The sequence below is a fragment of the Melospiza georgiana genome, chromosome 18 (assembly GCF_028018845.1).
Source record: "Melospiza georgiana isolate bMelGeo1 chromosome 18, bMelGeo1.pri, whole genome shotgun sequence".
Lineage (NCBI taxonomy): Eukaryota > Metazoa > Chordata > Aves > Passeriformes > Passerellidae > Melospiza > Melospiza georgiana.
The window spans coordinates 11012709-11025603 of NC_080447.1; the positions used below are offsets into that span (position 1 = coordinate 11012709).

A 12895-nucleotide genomic window follows, 5' to 3' on the forward strand; every position below is an offset into this window, starting at 1 on the left:
GCCTCCGGCAGCGCCCGCCCCGCCCCCGAACGGCCCCGCCCATCACCGGGCCGGGTCTCTCGTGCCCCGCCCCCATAGTGGGCGTGTCCCCTGCTCCTTCCCACGGTGGCGGCGCGGGTGTCACGTGGCGCGCGGCCCCGGACGCGGAAGTGCCGCGCGGTACCCGCGGGACGGCACCGCCGGGGCAGGGCCGGGCCGGGCCCCGCGTTGGGCGCTCCGCGAGCAGGGCCGGGACTGCGCCGCGCTCCGCTCCGCTGTGGCACGGCCGGCCCCGGCCGCGCTGCCCGGGACTGTGAGCGGCGCGGAGCGTTGAGGTGCCCGGGCTCCCTTGGCGCCCGGACTGCGCCCTTCTCCCCGGTGTCCTTCCCCCGTGCTCTGCCGTGAGCCGCCCTGCTGCTCGCTCTGTGCTACTGCCCCCCGTGCGGTAAGGACCCTGGCGGCCCGTGTGCCCCTCGCCGCTGCTCCGGGCAGGCACTCGGGTGTCTCGGTGCGCTTCTCTTCCCCTGTAAGCGAATGGACGCAGCGGTTCCGTGGCTGTTTAATGCCGTAGGCACGGCAGCGCAATGGAACCGCTTGGCTTTGTTTGCTCTCCCCTCTTTGAGGCGCCCCCGGTGCGGCTCTGCCGGGTCCCAGCACCAAGCGGGGCTGCTTTCCCGACCCGCGTCAGTACCAAGTCATAGAGTTTATTTTAACATATTTCAGTTATACGGGGCTTTTTTCCCCACTACGACTCTATAGCTCGGTAATTGACTTTCTGTAAAGCACTTCTGCAAGCTCAATCCTTTAATCTATTAGAAAAGCACACTTTTAGCCCACTCTCTCCTTGTGCCTGTACCCGTAGCTGCCCCTCGCTCTCCTGAGCTGGGCCCAGCTCTGCCACGCCGCGGTGAAATCGGCCAGGACAGCGCGCTGTGCTCACCTGCAGAACATAAACAATGGTTCTGTATTGTCAAGAGACCTGTGTTTGCTTTCCTTTTTGTGTTAGATATGCAAGATGCCTGTAACCGTCTTGGCTCAAAGCGTCTGAGAGGAACTGGAGCTCAAGATGAGAACCAACAAGGTGTACAAGCTCGTCATCCATAAGAAGGGGTTTGGAGGCAGTGGTCAGTATCTCCTTGCTCATAACAGTGAGATCAATACTCAATTGAAAACAATTGTCTTATTGTAAAATTGCATTTGTAAAAGAGTGAAGATGTAACAAGCAGTATTTCCAGCCAGAGTTTGGAAAGCTCTTTCTAATAACAGGATAAAGCAAAATAAATGAACGTTTATTGGAAGAGACCAAGATTGTATCTAAAAATAAAATAGGTTTGTTTTTTTTTCCTCCCCTTTTGTTGCCACACTTCTCTCTTAGTCTGGTGTTTCAGTCACCCTAAGGAGTGACACATATGTCAGTGACTTATGACTGCACATAGATGTGTTTCTGAGCACCAATAACAGTGTGCCACTGATTGGATTGCTCACTGCTTCTGGACTTACTTACAGCACATTGATAAATCTTGTTGAGATTCTCTAGCTGTCTACTTTCCTGCTGGTGTTTGTTGTATGAAAAGTACAGAAGATGATTCTGGTTGCCTAAATAAGACACAGTCTTTTGTGAACACTTCTTTTGTAAAAGTTCTGTTATTTGAGTTTGTGCCTGCAGGAGTGGCTGATCTGAAGTGGCTGCGTGGGGACCCTGTCATGTGGGGAATAGAAAGCATTTTGCTGATGTGTTCATCTTGGTTTGGAATATTTATGTATGCTGAGCTGTTGTATGCAAACATGCAGGTGTCTGTGTTTAGCATATAGCTGTTCACTGCCCTCATTCATTTATGTCTTGTAGATGATGAACTGGTGGTGAATCCTAAAGTATTTCTTCAAATCAAGCTGGGAGATGTTGTGGAAATTGCACATCCCAATGATGAATACAGGTGAGTTCTTTTTACTGGTATCAGTGAGGTTGGAGCACTGAAAGGATCTGTTCATGTGTGGTGCTTTCTAGAGTGGAGGCTCTTAGGGCTGACATAACTTTGCTTCAGGATGCTGCCGTGATTTTTTTCTGCCTAAAGAGAAGTAAAGAGGCTAGCTTTAGCAAGAGTGCTTCATTAAAATTTATGGAATTCTTTGTGTTTGGTGTTAGTTTGCTGATCTTCCATCGGCCCAGTAGCACCTGAATATAGAATCAACAATGTCTGTATCCTCTTCCTAGATCTGCTGTTACCTAAGGATTATTCTCCTATCCTCCAGTATATCTTAGGCAAAATTAAAATTTTGTGCCCTTGTTGTATGAACCTATTCATCCTGCAGTCTCTGTCTGAAAAGCAGCAGTACACTTAAGTGAGGATCTGTGAAGTTCTTGTGTGACCTGGTTTCCCATTTGTAGCATCATCTTTACCCCAAGAGTACCTTATAATTATGGAGAGTGTAAGGAGCAAGACAGAGAGACAGGTGGAGAGGATGGTGTATGAAGCTTTCTGGAAAACATTAACGTTTCTCTTTATCTTATCCTGTGGTCCATGTTACTAAATAGTTTTGAGTGTGTGATTTACCAAAGAGACTGTTGGTATCTCAACTTGCCTACCTTTTTTCTCTTCTCCATGCTAGTCCCCTGCTTCTCCAAGTGAAGTCACTTAAGGAAGATCTGCAGAAAGGTAAAATTTGAGACTAATGCACAGTAATACCATATGAAGGGTGACCTGACTGGGCTGTACCTGTAATTGACTAGTGTGTGTATTTAATTTCATATGAAAATCAATGCTTTGTCTGTTTAGCAAGGGAAGGATTCGAATTTTAACAGAAAATGGGCAATTAGTTCTAAATCTGCTTTTGTTTGGGTAACACGAGTATGGTTTGAGCAAACCTGACTTTTTAGCCTGAAATGTGTGTTTCATGACAGTCTGACTGTGCTGGTTTTGTACCTGTAAATCACTTGGAACCTGTTGGTGACATTGACTCCTCTGCTGTCCTTTCTTGCTCTCTGGCAGAAACGATCAGTGTGGACCAGACAGTGGCACAGGTGTTCCGCCTGCGGCCCTACCAGGATGTCCATGTCAATGTTGTTGACCCCAAGGTCTGTGGGTTTGCCACTTGTTTCCATCCATTCCATCACTTGACTCAAGTTACAGCCCTGTGACTTTCCATCTACAGTAGTCTGGGGGAAGAAAGGCATTTATTTTTCATTGAAAGATATTTAGTCTTCTTCTCGAAGAAAGTGAGCCTTAGGCTTTTGAATTATTTGTTGGTTTGTTATGTGTCTCTTCTCTCCCTGCAATCTCTGCTCTCTTTTTGGACTCTATGATCCTGCTTCCACAGAGCTTGGTAGAAATGTAGACATTTCTCATATTTTTAAATTTCAGAAATTCATGAGAACCAGGCACAATAAAGAAAAGCAGAAAGTAGCCCAGTTAAAAGAAGAGCCATGGCCTGGATTTGCATTATTTGGTACCACAGAGCTTCTTACAGAGAGGCATTTCCTGTAAATGTTCCAACTGTTAAAAGAGCTGCAGAAAAGTCAGAACTTACATTCTGCACAAGACAAAAGTCTGCAGGAAATGAGGTTTCCTTAATATCATGGACAATGGCAGTAATTTATTTCAACTTCCAACCTGCACTGAGACTTATAGTACAGATTTAGTCCTTGGGCTTTTTCTGATCACATTGTGCAAGGTTTTGCAGCTCACAGCAGTTGAGGTACATACACAACTTTGTTATTTATTTGTATGGGCTTCCCCTTTATCTTGCAGTTTTAGGGATATTGACTTGCTTTTGAATGGCATTTCTTGTAACATTTGGTTATTAAATGAACAGATTAGTGTGCCCTACTTAGAAACAACCAGTAAAATCTAAGCAGTGTTTTTTATCCATTTCCCAGGAGGTGACCTTGGACTTGGTGGAGCTGACATTTAAAGATCAGTATATTGGGCGTGGGGATATGTGGAGGCTGAAGAAGAGTTTGGTAAGGCCCCTGCTGCCCTTGGGCAGGGTGCAGGTGATGAACCTTTTCTTTTGCTTGCTGTGGATGGAAAGAAGTGCTTTGCAAAATGCAGAGAGCCAAAGACAAAGAGAGTGCCTGCAGCTCCTGAGGATTTTGTGCTTTAAGTGGCACATCAGAGTTGGAGAAATTGGTGTAAATGTTGTAGAAAAACAAATCCCATAATTTCCCACTCCACTGGTATAATTTTGATTACTGCCTTGGGCATTGAAAATGAGTATAGAGAATTTTTTTGCTTGTGTTCTGAATTTTAATGATTGCTGCATTTGGAAGGAAATGAATCCAAATGTTTTTCAAGCAGAAGTATGCTGAAGTGTCCCCTCTCTGAGAGTACCACTTAATAAGCAGCTATTAGAGTATCTTCTGCCTGCATCTCTGAAGTGCAGTCTGTAGCTCCTCTAAGTGCAGTGAATTAGGCAGATGGTCCCAGTTAGAGCTGATCTGTGTTCAAAGTGATTTTCTGTGTCTATTACAGAGGTTCTGTAGGCTGAGCTATTAGTAGTAACTACACTGAATGGACTTTGTGACTTCTGTCATAAAAATCATGTTTGAGTGGGTTTTATGTACATTGTTCTTCTCACTCTGAGCCTGCTCTTCTTCTAACACCTGTAACTCTTCTTTCCTAGGTTAGCACATGTGCATATGTCACCCAAAAAGTTGAATTTGCTGGTATCAGGTCAGTGCCTCCTCTGAGGGCTTACTGTTACTTATTGCTTTAACTTCATGAGTTTTCTGTATCCAGCTGGAGACTCTTCTCTGAAAAATCCCTCATGTTTCATTGTTCTCTTACTCATCTATAGATTTCTGTCTGCACCATGGGTGGTGGGAAGGCTTCTGTCTGGTGTGGGGTAAAAGAAACTAATAGTAGGGCAGCCAGCTACACTTGTGGCCTCTGATGGAGGCCAAATAATTTTCTTTTTATCTCTTAGAATATTTACCCTCCTCTTCCTAAGCTGTATTAATAGTTCAGAGGGGATTGCTTCAGTTGCTTTTGGGGTGACACAGGGACAAGGAAATGTGCAGATGCAGAGGGAAATGGCTGTTTGACATCTTTTGGGTTAAATACCAGGTTTTAACCAAATAAGTCATCCTTAAGTGCAGATTTTGGTACATCTCTTCCTTACTCAATTACTGATTCTCTAATCTTCATATTCAAATATTGTGCACTTCTTTTCTTCCAGAGCCCAGGCAGGTGAACTGTGGGTAAAGAGTGAGAAAGTCACTTGTGGATACATCAGTGAGGACACCCGGGTAAGAGCTCAGGAAACAGGGAAAGCACTTTTCCCTTCCTTTCCTTGCCTGCCAGGATTTTGTAATTCTGCCTTGCCTGCAGATTTGTATGGACCATTGGAATTGGCTGTGTTGTGAGGTGAAGAATGGCAATAAGTTCAGGACAATGAATAATTATTGAGCTTCAGGTCTGCTAGGAATGGCTTGTTAGAGGGGAAAGGCAGCTTGTCAGAGGGGAAATTCCCTGTGATGCAAGGGCCAGAGTTGTATGAGTTGCTGTGCAGTTAACCTCTTCATTTGGGCCTTCTAATGAATGTACTTGGTTTTAAAGGAGGTCTTGCCTTCCTTTGCAGGTGGTCTTCCGCTCCACTTCTGCCATGGTTTATATTTTCATCCAGATGAGCTGTGAAATGTGGGATTTTGATATTTATGGTATGTAGGTAACTGCGGCTGTGGATGGTCACAGCTGTCCCTTCTGCCCCTGCTATTTTTTTCTGCCACTTCCAGCAAAGTAAAATATCCTGCCTTTGGCCTAAGCAGTGCTCCAGGGTGTATTGTGGTATTTCCTTAGCTCCTTCCTTGCAGTGCCACCCATTGCTGTCCCTGCTGTGCCATCCTCCTCCTGTCCCTGTAGAGCCTGGGTACCATTATCTGTCTCAGCCATGAAATCACTGTGAGCACTGGAAAGGTTTTCTATGGATATGAACATGTTGGGTGATGAGGGCAGGTGCAAGTTTGTGATTCCTGAAGCCAGAAATGTGTGGAAGTCCTGTGCAAAGAGGACCTTGATGTTTTAGATTTCTCTGACATTGGCTTCTTGAGGAAGTGAAACCTGCCTTAGCCCAGGTTGAGGTTGGTGACTTCAGCTGGAAGAATTACAACTTTAGGCATTAAGAATGAGTCACTTCTCTGTTGTCATCCTATTTTTTTTTCTGGCATAATTCTTTAGCAAACCTCTTGCCACTTCCTTTGACCATGTGTTTTAGGCATATGGAACTTGGCAACTATTCAAATCAGAGCAGGGGATCAGTTGTGCATTCTCTGCCTAAAACACAGTACAGATGCTTTCCCAGCATGCTGCAAACGTGTTGGAAAAATGAATTAAAGGTCTGATCCTTCTGGCATTGTCTCATGTTTACATCCTCTGAAAAAATGATGCTTTTAAATATTTTTATCATAAAACAGTCATGCTTTTAAATCTTTTTACCATCTTATCTTAGTGATATTGTCCTTTATTATGCACACAGCTGCTTGAGATTTAATAATTATAATTGTCCTAGAATCTTAGGGTTAGACATGCCCCATATCTAACTTCTATAGGTGAAGTAACTATTGTTATCTGATGCTTGGGAAATTTTTATTTTGCAGGGGATCTATACTTTGAGAAAGCTGTGAATGGTTTCCTTGCTGACCTCTTCACAAAATGGAAGGTAAGTAGATGATTGAGTTCAGTTTTAATTTTTTATTTTTCTGTAATTGTTACGGACATCTCTGAACAGTAACACATCAGAATATCAAATTGCTGTGTGTGTAAGTAAACTGTCAACTGTCTGTTTTCTTAACAAAAATCTTGGCAACTACAGAGGGGAGCTTCTTTAGGGAGTAGTGGAGAGTGCTCCTGGTCAATTGATATGGCCAAGCAGCACAGAATCTGCAGGACAGACCACTTGTTATTGCAGAGAGGCAGATGGAGCACTGCAGATCCATTAATGCAATAATCTAGGTTTTGTTAGTTACCTTTGTTTCTAGGTATGAGGGAAGAAGGGCTGTTACTATGTGTGTATATACACAACTTTCTACCAAATGTGACTTTTAATGTTTTCTTTCTGCGTTTGTTCTTCCTGGACAGGAGAAGAATTGCAGCCATGAAGTGACAGTGGTTCTATTTTCAAGAACATTTTATGAAGCAAAATCTATAGGTATGCAAATTCTCTATTTTCATGTTTGCATTTTTAAACCTATCTCATCTCTTGAAAGTTGGTCACAAGCTGACAGGAACTTCTATTTTTTTAAATTGCCATTTTCAGAGTATTCTCTATCAAGCACAGTAGGTACACAGCCATTGTTATGAAAGATCTGCAGTCAAAACTTTACATAGAAGAGTGTTGCAAATTTTCCTCATCATACTCAAGCTGTCATATTTGTTTAAAAGCAGTTTTTTATTATATAGGAGGTCTGATATTTCTCCAGGTATTTTGGTTTTTTAGTTTACTTGCTGGAGGCCTTTTCTTGTTTTCTGTTTGTTTTTTTTAAATGGAAATAACAGCTTCTTGCTGGAAAAGATTAGTCATTTCTGTAGAAGAGCCTGAGATAAGATGTGCTTTTCCTTCCATTTCAGATGAGTTTCCTGAAACACATCGTGCATCAATTCGGCAGGATCACGAGGGAAGATTTTATGAAGATTTTTACAAGTATGTTTTCCTTCCTATTCTTTTCATCTCTTGTCCCTCAGTGTATGTGCCACCCAATGCACCCTTTTGTGCATTTCTTTATAGTTTGTTCATCCCCTCTCACTTGTCCTCATAGCTTCTTTCCTGGGCCTCACGAGGCTGTGTTTTTTTTAGAGTTGTAGTGCAGAACGAGAGGCGGGAGGAGTGGACCTCCTTGCTTGTGACCATTAAAAAGCTTTTCATCCAGTATCCTGTGTTGGTACGACTCGAGCAAGCAGGTACAAGAATCTTCCTTTCCCTGCTTTTATCCTTTGCTCTCTCCTCTTTTTTTAACATTTTTTAGCTTGTCAGTAAACTATCCATTTTTAGTTGGAGTCTGGTGTCATGCTACTTAGTGCTCTCCTGGCTGGGCAGTTTGCCTCAGTCTTTCTGTGGAACTTAATAATATCAATTTTGCCATTTACATTTTGCCTTTTACATTTTTGAACCAATAGTATTTAGTACAGCTGTATTTTTCTGTGGGTTTTTTATTATATAAAGCTGGTATACAGAAATGATGATTTTTTTTTTTCCTTTTTGAATACTTTTCCAGAGGGCTTTCCTTCAGGTTACAATTCTACCTCAGCACAAGGGAACTACCTGGAGGCTATAAATCTTTCATTCAATGGTAAGTTATGAGCAATGGCTAAAAATACAACCATTAAATGTTACTTTTTCCTTAACACTGTGAGGAGGAGGAGGGGAATATTAGGGGGTTGCCTGCCTTTCTCTGAAAAGAAACATCCAGGGTGTTCTGACAGTATTGCTGCTTTCTTGTCACTGTCATATTTTTGGAAGAATTCTCTTTTCCCAGGATTTCCTCCTGGGAAGCTGCTTTGGAATGTGGTTTGGAGATGGTTTATCCAACATGTGAATTGTTTTTACTTAATGGCCAATCATGGCCAGCTGTGTCAAGGCTCTGAGGAGTCTGTCACAAATTTTTGTTATTCATTCTTGTTAAGCCTTCTGTCTGTATCCTTCTCTTTCTTTAGTATAGTTTTAGTATAGTATTCTTAGAACACCACACCACATACAACACATATATACAACACAACACATAACACACTGTGATGGTTTTTGCAGGGGTCCAAGGATGAGGGAAGAGATGAGGATCTGACTCCATGTTTCAGAAGGCTGATTTATTATTTTATGATATATATTATATTAAAACTATACTAAGAGAATAGAAGAAAAGATTGCATCAGAAGGCTAGCTAAGAATAGGAAAAGAAGGAATGATAACAAAAGCTTGTGTCTCGGACAGAGTCCAAGCCAGCTGACTGATTGGCCATTAATTAGAAACAACCACATGAGACCAATCACAGATGCACCTGTTGCATTCCACAGCAGCAGATAATCAATGTTTACATTTTGTTCCTGAGGCCTATCAGCTTCTCAGGAGAAAAAATCCTAAGGAAAGGATTTTTCTTAAGATGTGTCTGTGACAACACACCTTGTATAACTTACTTATATATGTTATATATTAGTTTTATGACTTATATAATTAATATATTAAATACATAATATATAATAATAAATCAGCCTTCTGGGAACATGGAGTCAGATTACTCATCTCTCAGCTTGTCCTGGGGACCCTGACAAACTCAGCATTTCTCTCTGGCAGTGTTTGACAAGCATTACATCAACCGCAACTTTGACCGCACGGGGCAGATGTCGGTGGTGATCACGCCCGGCGTGGGGGTGTTCGAGGTGGATCGGCTCCTCATGATCCTCACCAAGCAGCGCATGATTGACAATGGTAAAGGACTGTGCCTCTGCCTCTGCAGGCAAACACAGATCTGGGGAAAATCCAGCTGCTTCTGGCTGTGAAAAAGTACCTACTGTCAGCCGTGTGTTGTGTCCTTAGCTGCAAGACTTGTGTCTGCACTTAGTATTGAAATGAGCGGATTTTCAGAGTGCTTACAGGCATTTAGTTTCTTTTGTTTGTGACAGAGAACTTCACCTCTCTGTGCAAACCTTTCTCTTAAAGGATAGTCTTGCATGAGTTGCATTAGTTTAGGAAAATAATTTCTTATATCCCTTCAGGTACTGTTGGTTTGTAGCCATACCATGGGACCATTAACTACCATTTTTCAGTATTATTGCCTCTTATAATATGATGTGAATGCATTTTGGGTCTTCAGTTCAAATTGGTGATCTATTTTGTCTTAGCATATCAGTCCTGCTTGGATAGCTGAACTCTACTGTTGTCTGTTTACAGGGATAGGTGTGGATTTGGTGTGCATGGGAGAGCAACCCTTGCATGCTGTCCCACTCTTTAAGGTAGGGCTGCTTTCCCTTCCCTTGTTCCTGCTACAAATGTTGCTCATGTTGTGACTGGCTGGGTACAGGTAGCTCCTTCTGAATTACTCTTGCAGCTCCATAATCGCTGTGGCCCTGGTGACTCACGAATGGGTGATGACTACAATATCCCACACTGGATAAATCATAGGTAGGTGAATTCTATCACCTTTTGCTAAACACTTCTGCTTTGCTTTACTCTTCATAATCTCTTGAATTCTTCTTTTATGCCCTCTGATTTCATTGGGAAGCAAAGAAATATTCCATTACTCTTGCAGAACTCTGGGCATTAATGCAACCTGACAGAAATGACAGGGTTTTCAAACAGCTGGTGTGAATCACTACAGTTTTGTAAATCAGGAAGAGTTGTGTAAATGGCACAGTAGAAATGGATGTCTTTCTGTAGAAAATGAACTGGGCAATGCAGGTGTTAAGCATATTAAGAAGTGTCTAGACTGAGGCTGTGTAAGTATCAAAGCCCTGTCTTTAGGCAGAGTAGCTTCTCTCAACCATCCCTCAGTGTTTTCCATACTTTTTTTATGCACAGAAACTTATCTCTTTATCCAATAGCTGACTCAGGTTCCTGGTCTGCTTACTGTGTAGCAAACCAACTGTGTTGTGTTCTTAAAGCCACACTATTTTTTCTTTCAGTTTCTACACATCCAAAAGCCAGCTCCTGTGTAACAGCTTCACTCCACGGATCAAGCTGGCAGGAAGGAAGGTGGGAATTTTCTGATTTATATTTTCTTACTAGCTTGTCTGATAGCTCTTCTCAGTCAAGCATCACAAGTATTCCAACAGCTGGAACTAAGTTTCTGTGTTAGAAGGCTGTGAGAGCAAAGGTGCAAGGTTTGTTTTGGAGATTTTGAATGAGATGTAGTTTGTAGGTCTTTCCTTTCTAAGTAAAGCTGGGTGAGAAATGTTTTAGCCACCCTTAAAATTAATTTCATTCTGTAACAAAGAACTGTATGAAGAGGAGGAAAGGTGTTGAACATTGTGTTTTTCACACAGATTTGTGACCAAGTATCAGTATTTAATATTTCTGAAATTGTCTGGCGGCCTCACTGAGTTAGCAAGCTGAACTTGGTCTGCTTGGTCACACTGGGGATATTTGCTTAGAACATGCTGACTGATTCCCTTCCCTCTGTCTTTTCTGTTGCTTTTTTTTTTTTTTACTTTCTTGTTTGTTTTTTTTGGTCACTTCACACTTCCTTTGTTGGACCCTTCAGCCACTGACAGAGAAAGCAAAAAATAATCGTGATGCCTGTAAGTAATTCTGTCCTGGAATGGTCTGTCCCACTGACTCCCAAAACTAACAAAGAGCTGCAGGAAGACAATGACACTTCAGCCCAAGGAAGGCACAATTGTTACAGAAAACCATCAAACTCTTATTTGAGTATTTCCCATATTTGTAACTTGGGATGCTAATGTGCACGTGCCAGTTGACTTCTTGGCAATTATTCATTTGGAGTTTAGGGTGTATGAGGGAAAAGCATTATGGCTTCAGCCAGCCTGATTCAGAGGCACCTCCTTTGATAATTTGATTCTTTGATAATTGAGCTGCTCCAGCTGCTCTGCTCCTGACACTTTGGGATTTCTTTTGGAACAGATACTTTCCTTAGGGGTGGGAGGTGGTTACTCTGCCTTGCACATCTTGAACATTGTTGAAAGAGGTTCCAGTGCTGTATGATTTTTATTTCAGCATTAGGAGCTCCCAAGGATGCTGAGAATGCCTTGCCTATCCAGGTGGATTATGATGGCTATGATGCCCAGGTGTTCAGACTGCCAGGCCCAGCCAGAGCCCAGCGCTGCACCACTTTCAGGTGAGAGGCCTGGGAGTGCCCAGCTTCTGGAGTAGCCATGTGTGCTTGATACATAAAACACTTGGAGAAATACAAAGAGAATTGATTTGCACGCGCTCACAGTTGAACAAAAAGCTTATTCTCTGTCTGATCTTCATGGCTGGCTGTCTGGTGTTTTACTCCTAAAACAGTGCGGAGTTTAGTAAAAAGCATAAATTTTTTTTTCTTTAAATCTTGAATTTTGTTTGAATAAAGCTAGTCTTTCTAGCAGATTTTGCAAGGGGGTTAAGAAAGTATTGCACATTAGACTTGCATAGAATTGTAGAAGTAGATTGTTCAATGCACCGCTTAGTAGCTGGTGAACAGGGTGGTGAGGAAGCCTCCCTGAAAATGATGCCTATCTGAATGAGAGAAGAGGCAGAAAAGCTGAGTGCAGGTTCTCAACTATTCCACATCCTTTTGTCTGAGGAGAAAGGCGGATTATTCTCAGGTCCTGGCCAAATTCATTGAATAAATGATAAATTTCAGTGCTTTTTCAGAAATACAGGGTTGTTTTGAAGTTCTTTTTTTTTACTTTGCTTCTTTCAGTAGTAATGCCTAACTCAGAGCATGTGTACTCTCTTGTTAGTATGTTCATTTGAGCAGCCTGTAGGAACTCATGCTTACAGTGAATCAGGGCAGCCCCAGCAAGGGAGAAAATGACAAGGAGGACTCCATTGATATCAGAGGGATAATTAATTACTTTATTGTACAATTGTACTACTACTATTGTACTGCACTACATCTGAACTGAATCTGCACAAGCAACCCACTCAACTGCACAGAATCTGGTGACTGTCAGCAAACAGTCCTGGCAGACATACACAGATTCAATTGGTCACTGAATCAAAACACTCACACCAGAATCCAATTCCCAATTACCAGTTCTCTTCAGGTAAACAGTCTTCCACAATGCATTCCACTTGTGAACAACAAGAGGAGTAGCAGTTGACATAAGAATTGTTTTTCTTTCTCTGAGGTTCAGAGAATGTGAATCCCAGAAGATATCCTTGGGAAGTTGTGCCTTGCTTTTCTCTGTGAAGAGAAATGTGGCCACACATGCTGAAAGATAGCAGCACAATTGAAGCAGTTCATAATTCCGAGTAGTTTCCCTGTAGCTAC

General features: G+C 42.4%; 1 protein-coding gene across 4 annotated transcripts in view; it reads left to right on the plus strand.

Moving 5' to 3' along the window:
- The first annotated feature begins 247 nt into the window (after window positions 1-247).
- Window positions 248-12895, plus strand: part of DEPDC5 (DEP domain containing 5, GATOR1 subcomplex subunit) — a 43412-nt gene continuing 30764 nt past the window's right edge. For all 4 annotated transcript variants that reach the window (XM_058036675.1, XM_058036677.1, XM_058036676.1 and 1 more), the window contains exons 1-20: window positions 248-424; window positions 986-1103; window positions 1826-1913; window positions 2587-2633; window positions 2967-3052; window positions 3854-3937; window positions 4600-4649; window positions 5155-5224; window positions 5557-5635; window positions 6572-6633; window positions 7053-7122; window positions 7542-7614; window positions 7768-7871; window positions 8186-8260; window positions 9256-9390; window positions 9853-9914; window positions 10010-10083; window positions 10584-10653; window positions 11162-11198; window positions 11635-11755. In XM_058036675.1, the coding sequence (XP_057892658.1) occupies window positions 1046-1103; window positions 1826-1913; window positions 2587-2633; window positions 2967-3052; window positions 3854-3937; window positions 4600-4649; window positions 5155-5224; window positions 5557-5635; window positions 6572-6633; window positions 7053-7122; window positions 7542-7614; window positions 7768-7871; window positions 8186-8260; window positions 9256-9390; window positions 9853-9914; window positions 10010-10083; window positions 10584-10653; window positions 11162-11198; window positions 11635-11755 (1445 nt within the window). In that variant the 5' untranslated portion in view covers window positions 248-424; window positions 986-1045. The remainder of the gene's footprint in view (window positions 425-985; window positions 1104-1825; window positions 1914-2586; window positions 2634-2966; window positions 3053-3853; window positions 3938-4599; window positions 4650-5154; window positions 5225-5556; window positions 5636-6571; window positions 6634-7052; window positions 7123-7541; window positions 7615-7767; window positions 7872-8185; window positions 8261-9255; window positions 9391-9852; window positions 9915-10009; window positions 10084-10583; window positions 10654-11161; window positions 11199-11634; window positions 11756-12895) is intronic.